We start from the raw sequence: 19811 nt of genomic DNA on the forward strand, positions 1-19811 counted from the left end.
GAAAATACACAGAGATAAATAATGCAACAGAAGACCCCACGTGCACTTCCCTGCACCTGGTTCTTCACTATCCCTTTCCAGGTCCTCTCAGGAGGACCTTCTGTCACTCCTGCACAAGGTGTCACCACATCAAATTGAAACCTTTCTTCTGTAGCTCGCCTTCACAGGTGCTGTCTCATTATAAAGTATTCTGGTTTGCAGAAGTATGTTCCTCTCTTGTTTTTTACCCTCCTAAGCTTTCTTTTAGCCCTTCTTAGCTTCTAAGGGAATGCTTGTCCCTGTATCCCAGCCCACTCCAGAGAATCTGGATAGCCTGACCTTCTCAAGATGGAGCAATTCCTTTGTTATCTGAAGATAATGAGCCCGTTCAGGTGCCAGCAGTCTCTAATAGTCCATCTGTTCACAGACAGAGAAACCAGTTCCCTTCCTTCTTTCCTAGTGCAACGTTTGTGAGATAAAGGCACAGCAGAAGAAAGTGCTACAACGTAAGGGTGGGAACCATCTGTAAAATGAAACAGGGATTCTATACTGCACATAGATTCTTTAAAAATACTACCTATCCCATCCACTTTGATGAGGGAGATACTCAGGTATTACTCTGACATCCGAAAGGCAGTAGTACTCCAAGATATGCTGTGAAGCTCCTGTAGGCTGTAGCTTTACACCACAGAGCCTCAGCTGCCCATTTCTAAAACAGAAATTACACCTCCCTAACCTGCAGGTCATTTTGAAGCATCTGTTCTGAGGATGGTGGTTGCTACCAATGAGCCTTATAAACAAAAATTTGAAACCCAAGAAAGAAATAGTTCATGCCTGGACATCAGAACAGCCACCCAGGCAAAAGGTCCCCTAAGCCAGTGCTCTGACTCTGCCAGCAGACAGTACCTAGGAAAGAACTGAAGAACCCGATGAGGAGCTAGCAACACTGCCCCAGGAACCAGCTCCCTGTTCAAAGAGGCTACTGCTGCATTAAGATGAGGCGGAAAGCCCAGGTGAGAGTTTCAGCATACAGAGAAATGAGACAGTACAAGTTTTGCTAGGGGTACGGATCTGCAGTAATCAGGGATGAAGGAAGAACATAGCTCACTACCAAGAATGGAGCTGAGGGAGGAGACAAGTGGAGGATATCTGGAGATTTCAATGAAGGAGAGCAGTGTGGAACATGTGCTAGTGATTTTCTTAGTTAATAAAGCAGTTTAGTTCAATTTACCAATAAACCCCACATCTACAGATCCTGCACACTACATCCTGAGCTATGTATATGGAGTTATGCCAATGGACAGCAAGCAGCTACCACTGCTTCTTGCTGTTCCTCAAATACTCGGGAAACTTCAAGGTGATAGACAAACACTGCAGCCAGGCAAACTCTGACCAGGCACAAGTGAAAGGTTCTTCCCTGAGACTGATGCAGCACTGAGACAGATTACTCAGAGAGGCTAGGGCATCTCCATCCTTGGATATTTTGGCTGGACAAGGCCCTGAGCCACCCAATCTAGCTTGGAAGGTGGCCCCGCTGTGAGCAGTGGATTGGGCTGGATGACTTCCAACCTAACTTTCTATGAGCAATGTTTCTCCCAGAGTTGTGTATATTTACATCCAGTAAGACAGCTGAAGGGCAGCACCACCCTTTAGGGAGCATCAAACCACACACAGGAAGCTGTGTACGCCTGTGAGCACCAACTTCAGAATCAGGGAAAACAGTAATCGAGCAAAAGTGTCTCCTAGCCAAGAGCAAAGCAGAATGCTGTAGAAGTGAGGTAGCAGAGCTGCAGAGAGAAGAGAAGGGCATCTCTTCTGACAGCCCTGGGGAGAGGTAGCTCTTGAGAAATTGCACGCCATTGCTCAGCTGGTGCAGAAGTGTTTTGCTTGTGTGGGGTAATGGAGGAGCTTTGGGAATTCTCCAGGGGCAGCAGCAGTGAATTTTGCAGAAACTGGTGAGAATTTCTTTCCACTTCATCAGGAGAGCAACTATCATTTCAGCTGCCTTCCTGTCTCGGTCCCTGCACAAATGACCTTCTTACCCACATCAGGAGTTTTGCCCGGACCAAACAGGAACCTCTTTAGATTTTGGATGTAACTCAGACAAAGCAGACATGACTTTCACCATGCCTAGTGAGACACCCCAGTCAGCCAGAAGCTACCTGTATGAAAGTGCTAGGAGCTTAGATCTGAAACAGCTGAGGGTAGGGCTTGAAGCAAAGATGTTCATCGCCCCATTGTGCCAAGGCAGAGGGCCAGTCCCTGAGGTCTTTGTTCTCCACTACTAGGGTAAGCACCCAGCAAAACCTCAGCAAGGGCAGCAGTGCTGAGCATGAGGACTTGGGGTAGCAAGGGATGCTAACATGCTCGTACGTGAGAGGGGTTTCACACCACCCACATTTTCTTACTGAAAAAAAGAAAAACATGTCTTCAAAAGCCATGTGGCACTCGGCAAGTGACTGAAGACTCTGGCTGTAATTGCCACTGTGAGAAGGGGCACAGCCTTTCAAAATGCATTAATTTCATGATTAACTTCAAAATGCATACTTCTTCATTTGTAGCACACCGGTGCTGAGACACTCCATTACAGAAATGAAATACCACATTCCCAAAAGAGAATGAGGGAAAAAAGAAGCAAATTATAGTACCACATACAGGTGGTCATTAATATTATATGCAACGTAGTATTTTAGACTATTAATGTGTTTAAAGTAATTCATTTTCCCAGGTGCAGGTGTAATTGACACAGAGAAAAGCAGTAAAATATCTGCACTATTGAACCATGGGAATAGATTTTAATTCAGCAGTTTCAGAAGAGGAAATTAACAAGTAAAACTGTTTACTTCAGTAGAGGACATTTATTTACACTGCTTTATTTTGGTTTACTCTTGTTTTGTTTTTCATGTGCTTGTCAGGCAATAAAACTTTCCATTACATTGGTTTGACCATGTTAAGAAGACCAAAGTCAACAGGTCTAGAGAGCATTTCATAGTCCCTGAAAAGCAAAGAGGACATATAAAATACTGTATTGATGGTTATATAAGCCAGAATACTTGTGAAACTAATATTTCTTTATGAACAGTTTTTGATGCTTTTACAGAGGAAACAAGCCAAGTGCTGAGGGAAAACAATTTTTCTTCCCTTTAAAGATCCCCCTGTTTTCAGAACTCAGTGCTCTGTACATCTGCACAAAATGAGAAGTCCAACTTATCCCCTAAACAAGTTGTCACTTAACACAGTTGTTCACATGGCTTCCGAAACAAAATCTCACACTGATGTAGCTTTGTATAAAATATCTTGCTATTTGCCAGACAATATATGCCTCATATGTTTCAGCAAACTATTCAGCGTGGGAACCTGTATCAGGATAATTCTCTTCCTGCAGATTAACAGAATCATTACCCTTACTTTTAAAATACAGCTGCTTCTGGGATTATTTAGCAGCTCACAGCAATGTTAAGACAAGCAAAGCATGCAGTATCCCTTCCCAACTCCTCATACAGGAGCAATTTGTCCGAAGGTCTTCCTCACCCCTCCCATTTGTATAGACCTGGGCATGTTACACACATATATTGAATGCACAGTCTTTGTCTACATGTAGGCAGAAAGAAAATAAAATGGAATTGAAGCTCCACGTTTGTTTTGGTAAGAGCAGAACCGCATGTGTTGGATCAAGATCAAGAGACCACAGAGAAAAGTCAGAACATTACTTTTGAAGGAAGGTGTGTGTGACAGAAAGACGCTTCAAATGTTGTTGATAAACTGAAGGTCTGGGGACAGACAGTCTTTTAGTAATCTCCCCTAACAGTCCAGAAAGAAAAAAGATTGTGCATTTAACGTCAAAGCCATCTTTGAACTAAGGATTGATACAAACATCCCAGACAGCAGGGAAACCACGGCGGAATGCAAGAGATTAACAGCAAAGTCAATTTTAAGCAGAAAAGCAAGCTGGTTTATAAGCAAAGAAAAAAAAAAGGATTCCTTCAGATCACCTTCAGACACTATTCATGATGAAAGAGATATCAATGTTCATACCTGTAATTTGTCAGAACTGTTCCTGCTCTTTCAAATATCTCCTCCAAAAGCCAATTTTTTTTTCCCAACACCCCTTAGTACAAAAAGAGTAACGGCGTTTATGTACAGTTCTGCATACCGGGGGCCCGATCCTGTAAAAAATCTCAAGAGCTCTCCCTTTCAGTTGACTTCCTGGCTTGTGGGAGGCACCTGTTAAGTGTTCCTGTACCCTGTAAATGAACAGCAGCCTTATCACCCAGCTCACCAAGGACAGGATCGAGTCGGCAGCACTTGCTGCAAAGTACGTGGCACCTCTGCAAGATAAGGCTATGGCACTGGGAGAGTTTAAGCAACACAAAATTTTCCCTGTCTCCCTTATAGCAAGAAAAATGCCAATCCCAGACTTCCAGCTCCAGCAGAAATTTCTCATCCGTTTGAACTCTGTTGCTGCAGAAAAAACTGCAACATCTCACCTTAATTGTGCACGTGGCTGTGCTACCACAGGTTGTAGGTTCTATACAGATTCACAGATCGCCAGAAGGCAACACAATGATTATGGATCTGGGTTTTTTTGGTGTAACACTGGTCACAGAACCCCATGTAGTAACTCCTCCTTCAACTCTGTGACTGTGATTTGTGGTAGAATATACTTTTCAGGATTTAACCCCACCTAACCTTAAAGACACAGCCCTAAATGAAATACCAAAGGATTAATTAAACTCGTAGTTGAAAAGTTCACATTATTGTTAGGCTCAATGTACCACCATCACCTCTACCATCCTAAATTTCCCTGAATTTCTCTAGATTTCTCTAGCTTGCATTCATGTCAAACCTGGGATTGTCTTTGGGCTAACGGTGATGAATTTATGAAGTCTTCCAGCCTAAAACATGAGTCGCGGGTACGTGATCATTCTTGTAGCTCTTTTTTGAGTCCCTTCCCATCCTGCCTAATAAAAAAATCTATGAGTGGAGTTGCATGCTCCTTGCACTGGGCATTGCACAAACACAGTTTCTAATTACTGCCCTGACGAAGTTTAAGTTAAGGAATGAGAAAGGATAAAAAAGAAACTTTGCATGAAACAGAAAGGAGTAAATACTTCAAAACCTGTTAAGCAATCATACAGAATTCATTAGTTAATGCTGTAACTGTTGTGCCTGCATAAAATCACCCTCTAAAGGCAAGTATAATTTTATTACAGGATATATTTCACATGCTCAGTAATTACGTTGTTTAAGGTGGCTGTTAATGATAACACTGCCACTGCACAGGTATTTAGAGTCAAAATTTGCCTGTACAATTAAAAATAACTCCTTGAAAATACACAGGCAATGCACAGCAGTTCCTGCAGTATCCAAATCCTTTCCTTGTCTTTAATCAGAAACCAGAGGAAGGAAAAAATAATCTTTATTGTGTTGTTCATGTTGAATGCACAGCATGGAATTACGGAATTTACCTTTGGACAGCTAAAAGTCAGATATTAAAAAAACCCAAACAACCAACCTCCAAGACAGACTGCTTCCAGTGACTGAAGTTGGAATAATTTTATTTCAAATCTATCGCACATTTTATTATTCACGGTGTTTGTTTGCTTTCAGGGATTTCCTCAGCTTGGACAGTGGCAACACATTCATCTGTTTCTTTTTTGGCTTCCAGTCGGTTTCACTTTCAGATTCTCATGTTTCACACTCCAGCCTTCAGGTTTCAAGCACTGCAAGGGAATACTCATTTCATTTAAACAAACAAAAAAACTGCGGCCGGCGGGCGCACAGGCAGCATGTCTGTCGGTCAGCAGTTCAAACGCAAAGCTTAATCCCATGCTGTCCCCCGAAGCATCTTCACGATGGTTCTCTGGGCTTTGCAAAGGAAAGGAGTGAAATAAATCGGAGTGATGACGAATTAAGGATCTATTAAAAAGAAAAACCAAGAGTCACCGCGTTTCGCTGCGCTCTCGGACCAACACCGATAAAATACCATTACACATTACCGATGCCCTGACAACCGCGCGTCGGATTAACGCCGAGGAGCCCCGACACCAGGCTTGATGACCTGAAGAAGAGGGGCTCCCAAGGCACAAGCAGCGACCCCGGCGGCATGGCCCCGCGGGCAGCGGTGGCGGCAGGACAGCCCCCTGCCCGCCGGGCTGCGGGGGGCGGCGGCGGCTCCGCGCAGGGCGCAGCGCGGCTCCGCGGGAGCGCCCGCCGGGGGCTGCGCGCACCGCCGCCCCGAGCCGCCGGGGGAAGCAACGGTGATTTAATCACTTGTGCTTTTAAACGGGCGAAGCGGCTCCGCAGAAGAAGGGGAGCGAGTGCGAAAAGTTTTTTTTTTTCTTTTCCGGAGGGAGGGTGGTATTTAACATATGGCACTCGGTAATCTCTACACGGAGGCTGTTAAAACATCTGCTGCCTCCAAACGCATGCGGCAGCGCCCGTGGGCACGGGGACAAGGCGAAGGGGCACCTCGGGCACGCTGGCTTCCGCGGCCGCGGGTCCCCGCCGCCCGCCCCGGCTGCCCGCCCGCGGCCGGCGGCTCCCCGTTGGAAACGGGTACCGCGTATGTAAAAGCCGTCGAACCGGGGAAAAACAGAGGTTGTGGTGGTTTTTTTTTTTTTTACGACGTCGCTGCACATCAACGGCACCTCCGCGTGCAGAGCTGGCATCCTTCCATTTATTGATTTTCGTGGGGGTTTTTTCCTAACGGGACACACACCCCCGCCAAGGTGGCGGAGAGGCAACGGCACGCCAGCGGGGGCCACGGCCGTTCCCCCGGCGGCCGCCCCATCGCGGAGCGCAGGGGGCCCCCGCATCCCTCCCCCGGTCCCCGCGGCTCCCCGCCGCCGGCAGCCGCGCCGTGCCCCAGACATCACCCCACTTCGGAAAGTCGGTGCCGGACAATTAGGACACCCGTTGTCCTCCCCCCCGAAACGCACATAAATCACAATCGCTGCATTGTCGGGCTACAAAGCCAGACGGGAGCGCTTATGAATTTAAGTTTGGAGAAGGAAAACGTGCGCTGACACAACACGCTCCCTGTTCACAGGAGTAGCCAGGAAGGGGAAATGAATGGTGGAAGTTAAAGAGCCTTTCATTGCGGAGCACGCCGCGCCGCAGCGGGTACCCGATCGCCGCCCTCGACGTACGGCGGGGGGGTGCCCCCTCCTCGCTCCCTTCCTTCGCCCTCCGCAAACGCGAGCCTCGCCGGCCAAAGCTCTGCCCAAATCCGCCTGCGGCGGGCTCGCCCCCGGTAAGCTTCCGCCTCGGGGGGATGGGGGTGCGAGGGGCCACACACGGTGCCCGACAGCTCCCAGACGACGCTTCGTTTTGGCGGTGGCCGGGAGCTGCTCGCTTCGGGGACGGGACGGGACGAGGCAGGCGCGGAACTGGTTTCGCGGAGACATGCTGCTAGCAAGGCGTGGGGGGCTCGGCTGTCCTGGCCCAGCCCCGCGTTTATCGGGGGTTGGGTGTGGGGGCGCCGGGGCTGGGGGGGAGGCCTGCTGGCGTTTTAGTGGTGCAGTGGCCCTTTGCTCCGACGGGCGGGTTAGGTGCGGGGCCGTCCCAGCCGGTTTTTGCAAGGGAGCCGCTGGACTCCGCAGATATGCAACCCTCGGCAAAGCCGGTCCCATCCCGCCCGTCCGTTTTGATGCAGAGGGGCGAGGGCTGGCGTGGGAGGGGGCGCGTTTGCCCACTCGCGGGCAACGACGGCCGGTCGCCAGCCTTCCCCGATACCGGCAGGGCCCGTGCGGTTCCCGGGACCGGCGGTGCGGCCAGGTGAGGACGCCCCACCTCGCCCCCTTCCCTCCCGGGCTGCTTTCGATGCCGGGCAGCATGCGTCCTTAAAATATAATCTGCCCGGTAACAATCAGCGCGCAGCGGCGAGAGCCCCAGAGCTATTGGCTATGCAAATGGAGGGAGGGGAAGCGGCGCCCCAAACTCCCCACTCAGCCTTTAAGGCGGTATTTTTTTCCCCACCGCCAAGCCCACCTCCGCGGCGCCCCGGCGGGGAGCAGGGGGAGGCAGGACGCCCCCCCCCCCCTCCCCCCCCCCCCCCCCCCGGCAGCCCTGCTCCTCGCATGCCCCGGGGTGGGCGGCTCATCCCCGGCTGGCCCCGGGCAGCTCCTTCCCCCTCGGGAGCCTCTGCTCTGCAGCGGCAGAGACCTCGCAAAGTTGACACATTTCAGGCGGGGAGCGACTGCGACGCCGGCGAAGTGGAGGGTGGAAGTCACCCGGTGCGGGGCATAACTCCTCTCCCCCCCCCCCCCCCCCTTCCTGCGCGGCGTTTCCTAGAAAGTTATATCAGTGTGGCCATGCAGTGCTAAAACGGTTCGCCTGCTAGAAACACGTATATGTGCCGGAGGAAGTAGCGTGGTGATTATTGTTAGATTTCACCCCGAAAAAGCCGAGGAACCCCCACTCGTCACGGGTCATTTTCGGGTTTGCCGTGAGGCTGCAGTTCGCAGGGAGCTCTGTACCCCTCCAGCTGCAGATTAAGGGGGTGCCAGAGGGGAGAGTGGGTCAAGGGCTGGAGGGGTGGGGGTCGGGATGTGGAGCTGGCACCCTGCTAAGCCAGGGCGTTTCATCCTTTACCCCAGTCGTCTCAGTGGGTACCGAAGGGGAGCCCTTAGTTTCCTGCAATAAGAAAAGGAGGGGGAAATACATTCAGATGGGCTCCCAGAGAAGGAAAGCGTGGAGCGGATTTCATTTGGTGGCTGGAAGGAAGAAAAAGAGAAGCTGTCATTTGTGTGCGTGTGTGTCCCTATACGAGGGCCTCCTGGTTCCTTGTTAGCTTATAGAGAGGAGGGGAAAAAAAAAAACCCGCGTTTGATGTTACGTCTGACCAGCTGCTGTTCTCCATAATAACAAGAGAGAACTGCTGCCCTGAGAGTTGCGTCACTTTGCTTCAACTTTAGGCTAGAAATCGAGAGAGGGAGAGACGAGCTTCAAGGGAGGCAGGAGCGAGCTGGAAAGCCCTGCCGTCTTCCTCCCACCCACCTACCCCTCCTCCTTTACCCCTCTCCTTTCCCCACCCCCTTTCCCCCCTCCGAAAAAAAAAAAACTTTTCCATCAGAGAAAGAGGGAGATCTCTTTGGAAACATGGAGCTGCTGTGCTGCGAGGTGGATCCCGTGAGGAGAGCTCTGCCTGACCCAAAACTTGCTCTACGATGACCGCGTTTTGCACAACTTACTAACCATAGAGGAGAGGTATCTGCCCCAATGCTCCTACTTCAAGTGCGTCCAGAAGGACATCCAGCCCTTCATGAGGAGGATGGTGGCCACTTGGATGCTGGAGGTTTGTATCCCGGCTCCTTCCCCCGGCCCCTCGGAGCGGTGCCGGCCGGGGCGGGGGGAGGCAGGGCGGCCGGCTGCGGGCTCCCCGCCGCGGGCAGCACCTCCGCCGCGCCTCGTCCGCGCTCCCCCCTGCAGCCCCTCGCCCCTCCGGTCACGGTGGGGTTTCTTCTTGTATCCCCCCCCCACCTCCTCCTCCTCCCCCCCACCCTCCTGAGCTCACCCGGTGCGGTGCGGTGGGGGAAGGGGCGCGGGGAGCGTGGACAGCCCGCGGTGGAAATGGCCCCTTCCGGGGGGCTGCTGCAAAGCGGGGTGCAGGAGGGGAGGAAGCAGAGCGGTGGTGGTGGGGAGGGAGAGTTGGAAAAGTCATTTGCAATTAAAAAGCAAAGAAAAGCCGCCTCCGGCTGCGGCCAGCCGGGAGCGCTTGAGATTGAGGGTTTTCTGGGAAAAGGGAGCTGCGCCCGGGGCAGGGCGAGGGACGGGGGGTGCTCGGTGCCCCCCGCGTTTTGCCCAGCCAGGATTTCGTGCCCACGTATGCAGTAGTGAGGACGTGCCTTTTTTTCGCCATGTTGCGTTGCATGCAACTCTGCTCCGAGGCGCCGAGCCCGTCTGCCCCCCTTCCTTTGCAAGAAGGGGCTGGGGACTGCCCCCCGCCGCTGCGGCGCGGCCCCCGGCCTGGCGGGGGGCTGTCGGGAGGCCCGAGCAGGCGGCGGAGCCCCCCTTCGCCCCGATACTTAAGGCGGGGCGGCAGCGGGCCCAGGTCCCCGCAGACTCGCTTGCCTTGCCCTGGCCCCACCACCCATCATTTGCCCCTTCGGATCTCCTTTGGGGGGGACTTTTCGCGGACCAAACCCCTTGGGTTGGAAAGACCAGACTCCCCGCTTGGTTTTCATGTGCGATTTGTGCTTTTTCTCCCCGGCTCCGATTTTTGGTAAATTTTTGAAATAATTTTTTCGCTCGCTCCTGCTAAAAGGATCCGGGCTGCTCGGGCTCTCCCCACCCCACCTCGCCCTCGCTGTGTCTCCCGTCCTTACCCCCCCCCGCCGCCGGATCGGGGGCGCAGGGCTGGGGGACACCCCCCGCGGGAATTTTTGCAATTGTCGGAAACGATAGGGGATCGTCCTGGGATGCCACCGGCACCAAAATCGGGACCCCCGGGGAAGTTGTAATATTTTTATCGATTTTTTGAAAATATGACGAAATAAAAAAAAAAAAAAGAAGAAAAATTGGGTCGCAAAAAAAAAAAAAAAAAGTCGGAGACTGCTCGCTTGCTGCTGGATGGGGCTTTTCGGCTCTCCCACACAGTGTCTTGAATTCATTTCTTACTGAATGAACTAAAGGAATGTGAAAGCCGATTGACAGCCTTCCCAGCCTCTCCAGAGATCTCCCCCTCCCCCAAAATTTAGCTCCCCGGGAAACAAAAATAGCAGGAGCCATAGCAGGCAGGCAGTGGTCTGTTTCGTGGGATCACTCATTTATTTATTTTTTCCTTCTTGTCTCTTTCTCTCTTCCTCCACCGCCCCCCCCCCCTCCCGCCGTCCCATCCTCCCCTCCCCATGCTCCTCGCTTGCAGGTCTGTGAAGAGCAGAAGTGCGAAGAAGAAGTTTTCCCTCTGGCCATGAATTACTTGGACAGATTCTTAGCTGTGGTGCCCACCCGAAAGTGCCATCTGCAGCTGCTGGGGGCGGTGTGCATGTTCCTGGCCTCCAAGCTGAAAGAGACAATCCCCCTCACAGCCGAGAAGCTGTGCATATATACGGACAATTCCATCAAACCCCAAGAGCTGCTGGTAAGCAGCCCCCTTCCACCTTCCCCCCGCTGGCCCCGCACCGGCCGCCTTCTCCCTGCCTCTCCCTGTCCCCTGTCTCCCCATCACTGTTGCCACCCCCACCCCCCCCCCCGCCTTTTTAAAAAGTCACTCTTCCCACGGGTTCTTGAGCATTCTATGCATTGTCAGAAAGGGCTAAAGACACCGAGGAGGGTCGACCCGAGCCCGCAGGCACACGGTGCTGGGGGGGATGCTCAGCACCTCCCGGTCGGCTGCTCCGATGCTGTCCCATGCGGTGCGGCGCAGACCCGCCTCCAGCTGCAGTCGCGGGCGCAGCGCTGCCGGCGGGACCCCGCGGGGGCTGGGGTGGCCGCGGGGATCTGCTCCACGCCGCGTGTCCCACCCTCCCCCTCCGTGGGCGCGGGTGTCCCCGCAAGGGACCTCGCCGGGAGGGAGGCGCCGGGCGCACGTGCGCGGGGCGGGCGGCGCGGGGCGGGGGCGCCACCTGGCGGCAGACACGCGGCGCCGGGCGTGACTTCACCCCCCGAGCGGCTGCCAGGCGGCCCCGCGCCCCCGGCCGGGCAGGGGCGGGCGGGGCGGGGCGGGGCCGGGCCGGGGGGCGCCGCCGCGGGCGGTGTGTGGCCGGGGCAGCGGCGGTGGGTGCGCGGCCGCCTCCCCCGGCTGGGTGAGCTCCCCTCCGTGCTGAAACCGGGGGGGACCGCGGCTGTGGGGTGGCGCCCGGGAGGGCTCGTGGCTGCGGTGCCGAGGTGGGAGGCCGCGGCCTCGTCCGGTGGCTCCTGGGGCGTGGTGGCCGCTGGTCAGCGCCGAGGCAGGCGACGGGACAATTCAGCTCGCTTAAACAGCCCCCTGAGCAAAAGTCTGTCTCTGGTACATCTGCGGAGCAAGTCCAACATCAGTTCAGACGTAGCGAAAGCAGAAAGTTAAAAAATATCAGAGTGATTTCAGGGAATAACTTAGTATTTGCAAAGCGCTTCGTGGCGCGGAGCCGCTAGACGAGCACTCGGGCCTCCCGGTGCGGTGTTACTCAGCCGGCCAGCTTTGCTCTCACAGATCACAGGCAAATCCCAGGAGAATTTCTCCTGTGAATCACTGGGTGATGGCAGTGGGAATTCCCCCGGGAAGGCTGGGAGCTCCGGCTTCTGCGGAGCGAAGAGCTTTGCACTGCAAACGCTGCCATGGCTGTCGCAGCCGTCAGGTGTCCCTTGGTGTACGGACCCTGTCGGGGCAGGCGCCGCGGCCCCGCGAGAAGGTGTGGAAGGCTGTGCCTGCCCTTGTGCGCCATGTGGATTTAAGCGTGTGTTTTAAGCGCTTTCCAGTATTCAGTCCTCTAGATTAAAGTGGTCTTCTATGTCAGTATCTGTCACATTAGCAATGTTGGGAAGATCGGTCCTTAGTTAACATGATTGCCATTATATTCAAACATTTTCCAGGTTTTCTCGAGAAACAGAAAAACCCGATCTGCTTTCCAGGGCCTTTTACATACGTGAATGTGAGATTTTTCAAGCTATAGAGGGCTCTGTCATAATCCAGTAGGAATGTCTGTAGGAAAGTAACTTGCTGTTAAAGTGGGCATCTATTCAGAGAAACGACTGCAGAAATGGCATTGTGGGGTCCATGTTTATGGTTTCTCAGCAACGCTGGTTGACGTCTCCTCGGCTGCAAAATTAAAGGACTTTTTTTTGACTTGCCAGCTCTACAAGCTTAGCTGGGGCTCCCCACCACGCTGGGCTCCATCAGGCGCACGCATCATCGGGACTCAAGAATCAGTGCATGGAATTTAGTTAATAGCTAATACTTGATACAGAAATGAGTTCAAGGCCTGAGCTTTGTCCTCTCTGTGGTGCACTGTAAGGTATTCAGGACTTATTTTAAATGTTGAAGCATGCAGGTCTAGCCCTGCTTGAACACCACGGCTGGGTTTGTGGATGAGGTACCGTTTCTACGTGTAGTCACGTTGCAGGGAATGACCAGTAGTTACATACGTGCCCAAGCCTTCCTTTGATTTCACTGGGAGTTTTGGGCGTTCAAAGAATGTGGGAATGGATCGTACATGATTTATTGGCAGATAATTTACACAGACTACTTGGCTGCATTACGTGCATTTCCTTTCTGCAAAGCCTGTCTTGGAGTAGTTTAAGCACCATCAGATTTATCTGCAGAAGCTTTTGAATACGGTTTTGGGAGAGAATGCCATCAAGCTAACTTCCCCAGTTCTGAAAAAAAGAATGTATATCTAGGTTATTTTTGTGCATGGTTATCCCTAGGGCTTGAAATGGCTATAAAGTAAGGACTATAGCCATTTAAAAGAAGTTACTAGGAAAGGACCACAGTGACCTTGGCAATATCTAATTGCAGGCTAAACTTTCTGGGTGGGCATTCAGCACTGGATACAAAAAAAGTAAAATCTTGGCAGGAGCTGCCAGGTCTCATTATTTTCAGTAGAGCCTGACATTTCCAGTGATTTTTTTTTTTTTTTAAAAAAAAAAGAATAAAAAGAACAAAGTCGACAACTTCAAAGCAGTAGGGGCATACAGAAAAAATGTTTGAGCAAAACCAATTTAGCAGTGATATAATTACAATCAGAGAAATAAGAAAGTGGGTTTTTTTTCAGGCTTGCTTATGGCTTTTCTTCTTTTCTCCTCTCCCCGTGCCCCCCTGCAGGAATGGGAGCTGGTGGTGCTGGGGAAGTTGAAGTGGAACCTTGCAGCCATCACCCCGCACGATTTCATTGAACACATCTTAAGGAAGCTGCCTGTACCTAAAGACAAGTTGCTTTTGATCCGGAAGCATGCACAAACGTTCATTGCCCTTTGTGCCACAGGTAGGCCAAGGTGCTCTGGGTGTGTCTGCTGCTTGCCGTGTGGTTGGAAGTGCAGATTAGTCACTGGTGGTGCGAAACCTTTTCACCCCCTCCATCCTTACATGATGCGGGAAGAGTGGCTGAAGGCAATGGGACTGTTTGCAAAGGGCATCGTGAATTAGGTCCAAAATTGCATATAAACAGAATCCTTGCCATTGGGAACTGTAGTGCAGTTGCAGTACTGCTCCTAACGCATGCGGTATTTTTGCAGTGAAGTCAGTAAGAGGAGATTAAACGGTACAATTTTCTACTTTGCCCATTCACTAATTTTTTTAAAGGGCCACAGATCATTTGTAAGGGCAGCCAAATTACTGGAAGCTCTTATGGCCCATTAGCCCCAAGTGCATTGAGCTAATTCATTAAATGAATGTAAATTTTTCATTAACTGGACGCTGTCCATATGCAAGGTAAAAATTGTATTTTAATATGTATGTGATACTACCATATTATTGAAGCGTAGGGAACAACAATCGAAAAAGTAATGCCTTTTTTAATAAACATTTGGATACTTTCTCTTCACTCCAAGAAAGCAGTGAAACTGGTCTGTTTCATAGGGAACCGTTACACTCTCCTTTTGTCATATGTTTGGTTGAATACAGTTTCTGAAGATTTAGATGAGAGTAATTGCTTCAGTGGAAGAGAGGCTTTTAATGTATACCAGGCTGAAAACCCCTGTTTTTTGTTTGGCTTTTTTTTTTTTTCCCCCATTGACTTTTAGAAATCAACGTGCTCCAATTTTCATCCAAAGGATTATCAGTTAGACCACTTCTTAGAAGCTAGACCTGGAACAGATAAACAGTATGCAGTGTTTTTCCAGGGTTATTACCGAATAGTGTATGGCTCAATGTTTGAATTCACTACAGTTTGACATACGTGGTCCTTTGTGATAGGAACTGTTCTGCCTGCCTGTTTGCAGAGGCGGTAGGAAGACAGGGTGCCGCTTTTGGGTATGAATGTCTACTGCTATGCTTACTTCTCAATATTTGAGATGTAGTGACTGCTTTTACAATGTAGGCCAGTTTTTACTGCCTCAGTCGATCAGTTTTAGAGAATTGTACATGGGCTGTGTTAGGATAATTGACTTTTTGGTTACCAAGATGTTCAAGCTTTTCCTTCTTTTCCTACCACTGTGTGATCCTTTTCAGGCAAAAAAACACAGGACTCAGTAGAAGTACTACACAGTCTGCAGGATAACCCTTGGTAATTCATCAGACATTTCTGGACTAATTAGCTTTTAACTTCAGGATTAATCTGTTACATGAGCTTTGCTTTCTTTCTTTGCCTTCTCCCCTTATCCAGGATTCATTCACACCATCCTTTGTCTTCTGTAAAAGATAGTCTTTCCTGTGGACATTTCTCTGGATCCTCACAACACCATGAGACATCAACCTCCATCATACCTGGATGTTGTCTTCCAAACCAGACCAGTCTTCCTTCTCTTTTGTTGCTTTCATCTCTCACAACACTGTATTGGTTTATTTTTTTTTTTTATCCAAGGGGACATTTTCTTGAGTGACCTAGGTTTCATTATGATCTAACTTTTCAAATTCTGGTCTGTAATTCTTTGCCGTTGAAGTTTTCCATATAACCAAATCATTGCAGGACTGTGGGCTGCAAAGGAGTTTCCAAAATCCATGGCTTCTTTCCACTCTTTCTCCATGAATTCTTTGACCGTTAGCACCATGTTAGCACTAGTCCATTTACTGAGATCCAAAACAGCAGCCCCTTTCCAATCCTTAGCCCAGTTGTGCACTTCTGTCATGTTTCCCTTGTGTGATCTGCTTTGCATGTCTCCAATGCATCAACCAAAGTCCTTTACGTAGAGTTTAAAGAGGCAACAAGTCAGTTTCTTTTCTTGCAAGTGAAAGACATAATTGACTGTATATGGGGCTTCCCAAGACAGGGCACCACACTGCTGGCTGTAGATTTTGCTTTTTATTTTATTTTCTTCTCACCCCGTTTTCCACAAACCACTCTGTTGGCATTTAGCTTTGGGAAGGACCCATAATCCCTTGCAGTTTTGAAAGCAGAGCTCTTACCCAAGCCCTTGTTCCAAGTTTTCTACCTCACTCCCAGTTTACTAGCAAGTTACTGCCCCCACTGGCATTATAGGTATGTTGTTACTACTGTATTTCACTTTCACTGCCACCCTTCTCGAAGTCATTCTTCCCTCCTCTGTGAAGAAAAGCCCCTTCTCATCAGACTTCCTTCCAGATCCAGTTGTCATTTCCTTTTCTTGTCCTGATTGTTGTAGGGCTGTCATCAGCCGCTGTGTTTCTTCTTTCTCTTTCTCCCTCAAAGCTTCTGCTCTCCACCAGCTTGGGTTAAGCCTGGTGTTTCATTTCCCCATTTGCCACCTTTTGGCAATATGACCTCCTTTGGCATTTGTCTGCCTCTTCCTTTGCTTCTTCCATGGATGTTTTTAGCCCTGTTTTGACTCTCTACTGTTACCAGACCTGACCTCACAGACTGGCTAACAGCTCTGGTCTGGAGCACAGCAATGAATCGCTTTATTTTCTGATTCACCTCAGTGCAGCTTTCTCTGCTTTCAAGTATTTTTTCTTCTTCATTAGTGCAACGTGCAAAATCTGGCATATTTTGCACGTTTTTTCCTCTAGCCTGACTTGTTCTTCACCAACTGCTCCATTTTAATTTCCCAGCAAAAGCGTTATGCCAGAAATTCCCAAGTGTTCCCTGCTTCGACAGAGCCGGCTGTGATCTTGGTCCTGCAATACTTTGTGTCAGCAAATGGAGAGGGAGGTGGCCATTAACAGTTCTGGATGTTGTGCTGGATACGTGGGATCACTTTGATACTCATCTCCATTCTCTCCATTTGAACGTTATGCAAAAGATGATACTTGGCTCTTTTGTATATTCCTTTCAGTCATGTTTTATCATTTTGGCACTCTTATCTGTTTCTCCATCTTTTTTTTGAGCTCAGTTTCTGAAACAAGCTGTGTGGATGTAAATCCACAGCCTCTCCCCAGTCCTTGCGGTGATTAATGATTCACATGAGCATGACTGAAACTGGAATGTATCCCTTTTTGCCCTTGGTCCCATCAGAACATACAGCAGCTGAGCAAGACAGAAGCCTATTCCGTGAATAAAGTTTTCTCTTTCCCCTGCCCTTCACTGTCAATGCTTTCAGGACCCTCCTTCTCTGCTGGAAGTGGCTGACAGCAGCGTCCACCCACAGCCCATCCCTGGCTGTGCTGCCAGTGCTGTAGCCATGCAAACAAGGTACTGTCATTAAGCGAGAGCTGGATCTGTTGGCTGGGAATTGCCCATGCGTAGGACAGCTTTCTTCACGCTGCCTTGCTCACTGCACATAAGAGCATGTAGATTGAGACACACTGGCCTAGCCTAGTTTGTCATGATGTCATTTGTTTTCTCATCCCACTGGTGGCTCCCCATGCAAACTAAAATCCCTTTCAGGAGTCTTCTGAATTTTAAAGGCGTGAAGAGGCTGCATCTGGAGCCCTCGTCATTACAATATAGCTTGGCAACATTGATGCTCTACTGCTTTCTTAGCATGGGAGGATCCTGTTTATCCATGAGCCCAATGGGGATCATCCTTTTGCTCTCTGGGATCATGTTGCTCTGACTCCACCTCTGTCTGTTCGTTACTTTGCACCCTTCGTTCCTCCTCTGTCTCGTTGTACAGAGGGAAATATTTTCTCGGGGGTTGCGTGTTTGCTTGTGTGTGCCATGCTCCAAGCCAGGGAATCACTCCTGGAGGAGTGGGAGAAGGCAGCAGTTATAGAGCTGCATGCAGACCGTGCCACACTGCTGATGAAGAGAACTGTGCATTATTTCCTTGACTTCAGCATGCTCTTCATTTCTTCTTTTTCCAGGCTGTTCAGTCACAGATGCTCAGCTGCTTCCTTGCTTTGCGCTCTCTTGTTGGAGGCTGTACATGCCACTGTCTTGGTGCAGGGTACCCCTTTTTATGGCAGAGCCTGTAAGGGAATGGGTTTTGGGGGAGGAAAGGCTGTGCAAATCAGGCTTTCAGGAAGAGGAGCTGTGCGTCTCTGAATGTAAGCTGTAATGGAGAGACTAATCTCAGTGAGGAGGTTTTCAGTGTTTTATTTAAGTGGCAAGCAAAAAGCTTTGCAGACTTGCAGAGACAGAAGACAACTTGTGTAGATCCCTAGACTCAGTCCTTTACGTGGTCTCTTCTGTGCTTCAGCCGGGTCCTGTGGCAGGTGAGATGTTCCCATGACGGATACAATGCAGCATCTCATAGACCGGTAGCTTTGAAAGCCTGTGTCTGCAAAGAGGCTAAGAAAGAGAAGGAAAATTTCAGCTTTAAGTCAGTTTTGTACAGTGTGCCAAACCTCTGCCTGCCCACTGTTTCTGGGACATTAATCATCTACATTTGAAAGCTGAGAAGGCTTTTTTTTTTTTTTTTTAACTTCTGGGCCAAATCCTGGGTCCTTACTCAGACAGAAGTTCTGTGGAAGTCAATGGGAGTGTTGTCTGACCAAAGACTGCAAGATGAGGCCCACAGCCCTAGTAGTGATCTGGAAGGTAACCACACAGAATGCTTAGTAACACCAAGAGACATGTTTGGTCCTCAGGACTCCTGGGCAAGTCTACTATGCATCCTTCCCCTCTCAGCCAATATAAGAGTTACTGGGCTGTGTCCCTGCAGAGGCTAAAAGTGATACGAGCTTTATTGAGGACCTGTTCTTTGCAGAGGGAAAGAAGGACATTCACAGAGGTTTTGTTGTGTGGATTAATCTCTTAGAAATAAAATACATGTTGCAAAGTGGCAGTGGTTGCACGAATACTTCTTGCATGATAGAAAGAAGAATAATGCACGTGAATTTATTGACATACAAAAGAAGGCTCTTGATTGTTCCTGGGAGAGGCAGCTCATATCAGTGTATTGACCTTTGAAGCCACAAGAACCGTAGAAGCTCCATCAACAAGTAAGCAGGGCCTGGGGCATGTATTGTACAAGCAGACTCGCTCCTTAAGTTGTAGGACCCATCAAATCTGGGAAGATGATGTGGAAGGAAATGGAGGAAGAGAGACTTTGCTGATACAGACTGGCATAATTCCAGCACTGCTAGATAAGTTGTCCTCCTTCCTTCCAGCTCAGATCTGACCTCTTGGTGGTTCAAGTGCTAACAGAATCCTGGTCCTTGGTTATGCTTCCTTTTGTGAAGACGTAGAACAAGTGAAAATAATAATAAGTGCAAGCAGTTGTTCAGAAACAGTGTTTATGATCAGCTAATAAGTGTATTGTAGTGAGTGCTCATATGCTCTACATAGACTGTTCAACGTGTTTTTCTGTCTCTACCTCACTTGGGTGGTTATGATGGAGCATTAGCATTTAGGATACTTCAGACCCATTTGCATAAAGGCCAAATAATTTTGCCTTAATTTAGCCCAGGAACAGAATTAGGTGTCTGCTGTCTTGCTTACTCAAAGAACAGAAGCAGGTCTGCATCCTATTTTACTTGAGAGTTTTTTGTTTGGTTGTACTTGGCACTGCCATGCCCTTTTTTGAAGGGCTGAAGAGTCATCTGGTTTTGCCTTTGAAAGCAGAAATAGTTAACATGGGGAAAAAGTTGCAGTGTCTTGTAGAAATAGGAGAGCAAGAGAAAAAAATGGCCAATGCAGTTAAAACCAACTGCCTTTGTAAAAAAAAAAAAAAAAAGTAGCACACTGACATGGAGTTGCATTTGGATCAAAACAGACAAGAATTAAATTCACTACTTATATTGCTTTCCTTAGACCTTTCTTTTAAACTTAGGTGGTTAAATATAGATCCATCCTTGTCTTCGTAGTACAGTCAGACATTGGCTGGGTGAAATTTGAGGCTGGGTAAAATTTGGCCATTACCTGTATCATTTTAAACACCAGCACTGATGACTGTCA

The 19811-nt window shown here is 49.6% G+C and overlaps 1 protein-coding gene and 1 long non-coding RNA gene across 2 annotated transcripts in view; one reads left to right on the forward strand and one right to left on the reverse strand.

Annotated features, from left to right (window-relative positions):
• Window positions 1–8336: 8336 nt before the first annotated feature.
• Window positions 8337–9313, reverse strand: LOC130150172 (uncharacterized). Its single transcript, XR_008822134.1, has 2 exons — window positions 9178–9313; window positions 8337–8616 (listed from the first exon to the last, which is right to left on the reverse strand). It is a non-coding gene; the product is annotated as an uncharacterized LOC130150172 (long non-coding RNA).
• Window positions 8657–19811, forward strand: part of CCND2 (cyclin D2) — a 38514-nt gene continuing 27359 nt past the window's right edge. The window contains 4 exon segments of the mRNA XM_056340828.1: window positions 8657–9126; window positions 9128–9277; window positions 10847–11062; window positions 13724–13883. Of these exon segments, the coding sequence (XP_056196803.1) occupies window positions 9082–9126; window positions 9128–9277; window positions 10847–11062; window positions 13724–13883 (571 nt within the window). The 5' untranslated portion in view covers window positions 8657–9081.

Source organism: Falco biarmicus, chromosome 5 (genome assembly GCF_023638135.1).
Source record: "Falco biarmicus isolate bFalBia1 chromosome 5, bFalBia1.pri, whole genome shotgun sequence".
Classification (NCBI taxonomy): domain Eukaryota; kingdom Metazoa; phylum Chordata; class Aves; order Falconiformes; family Falconidae; genus Falco; species Falco biarmicus.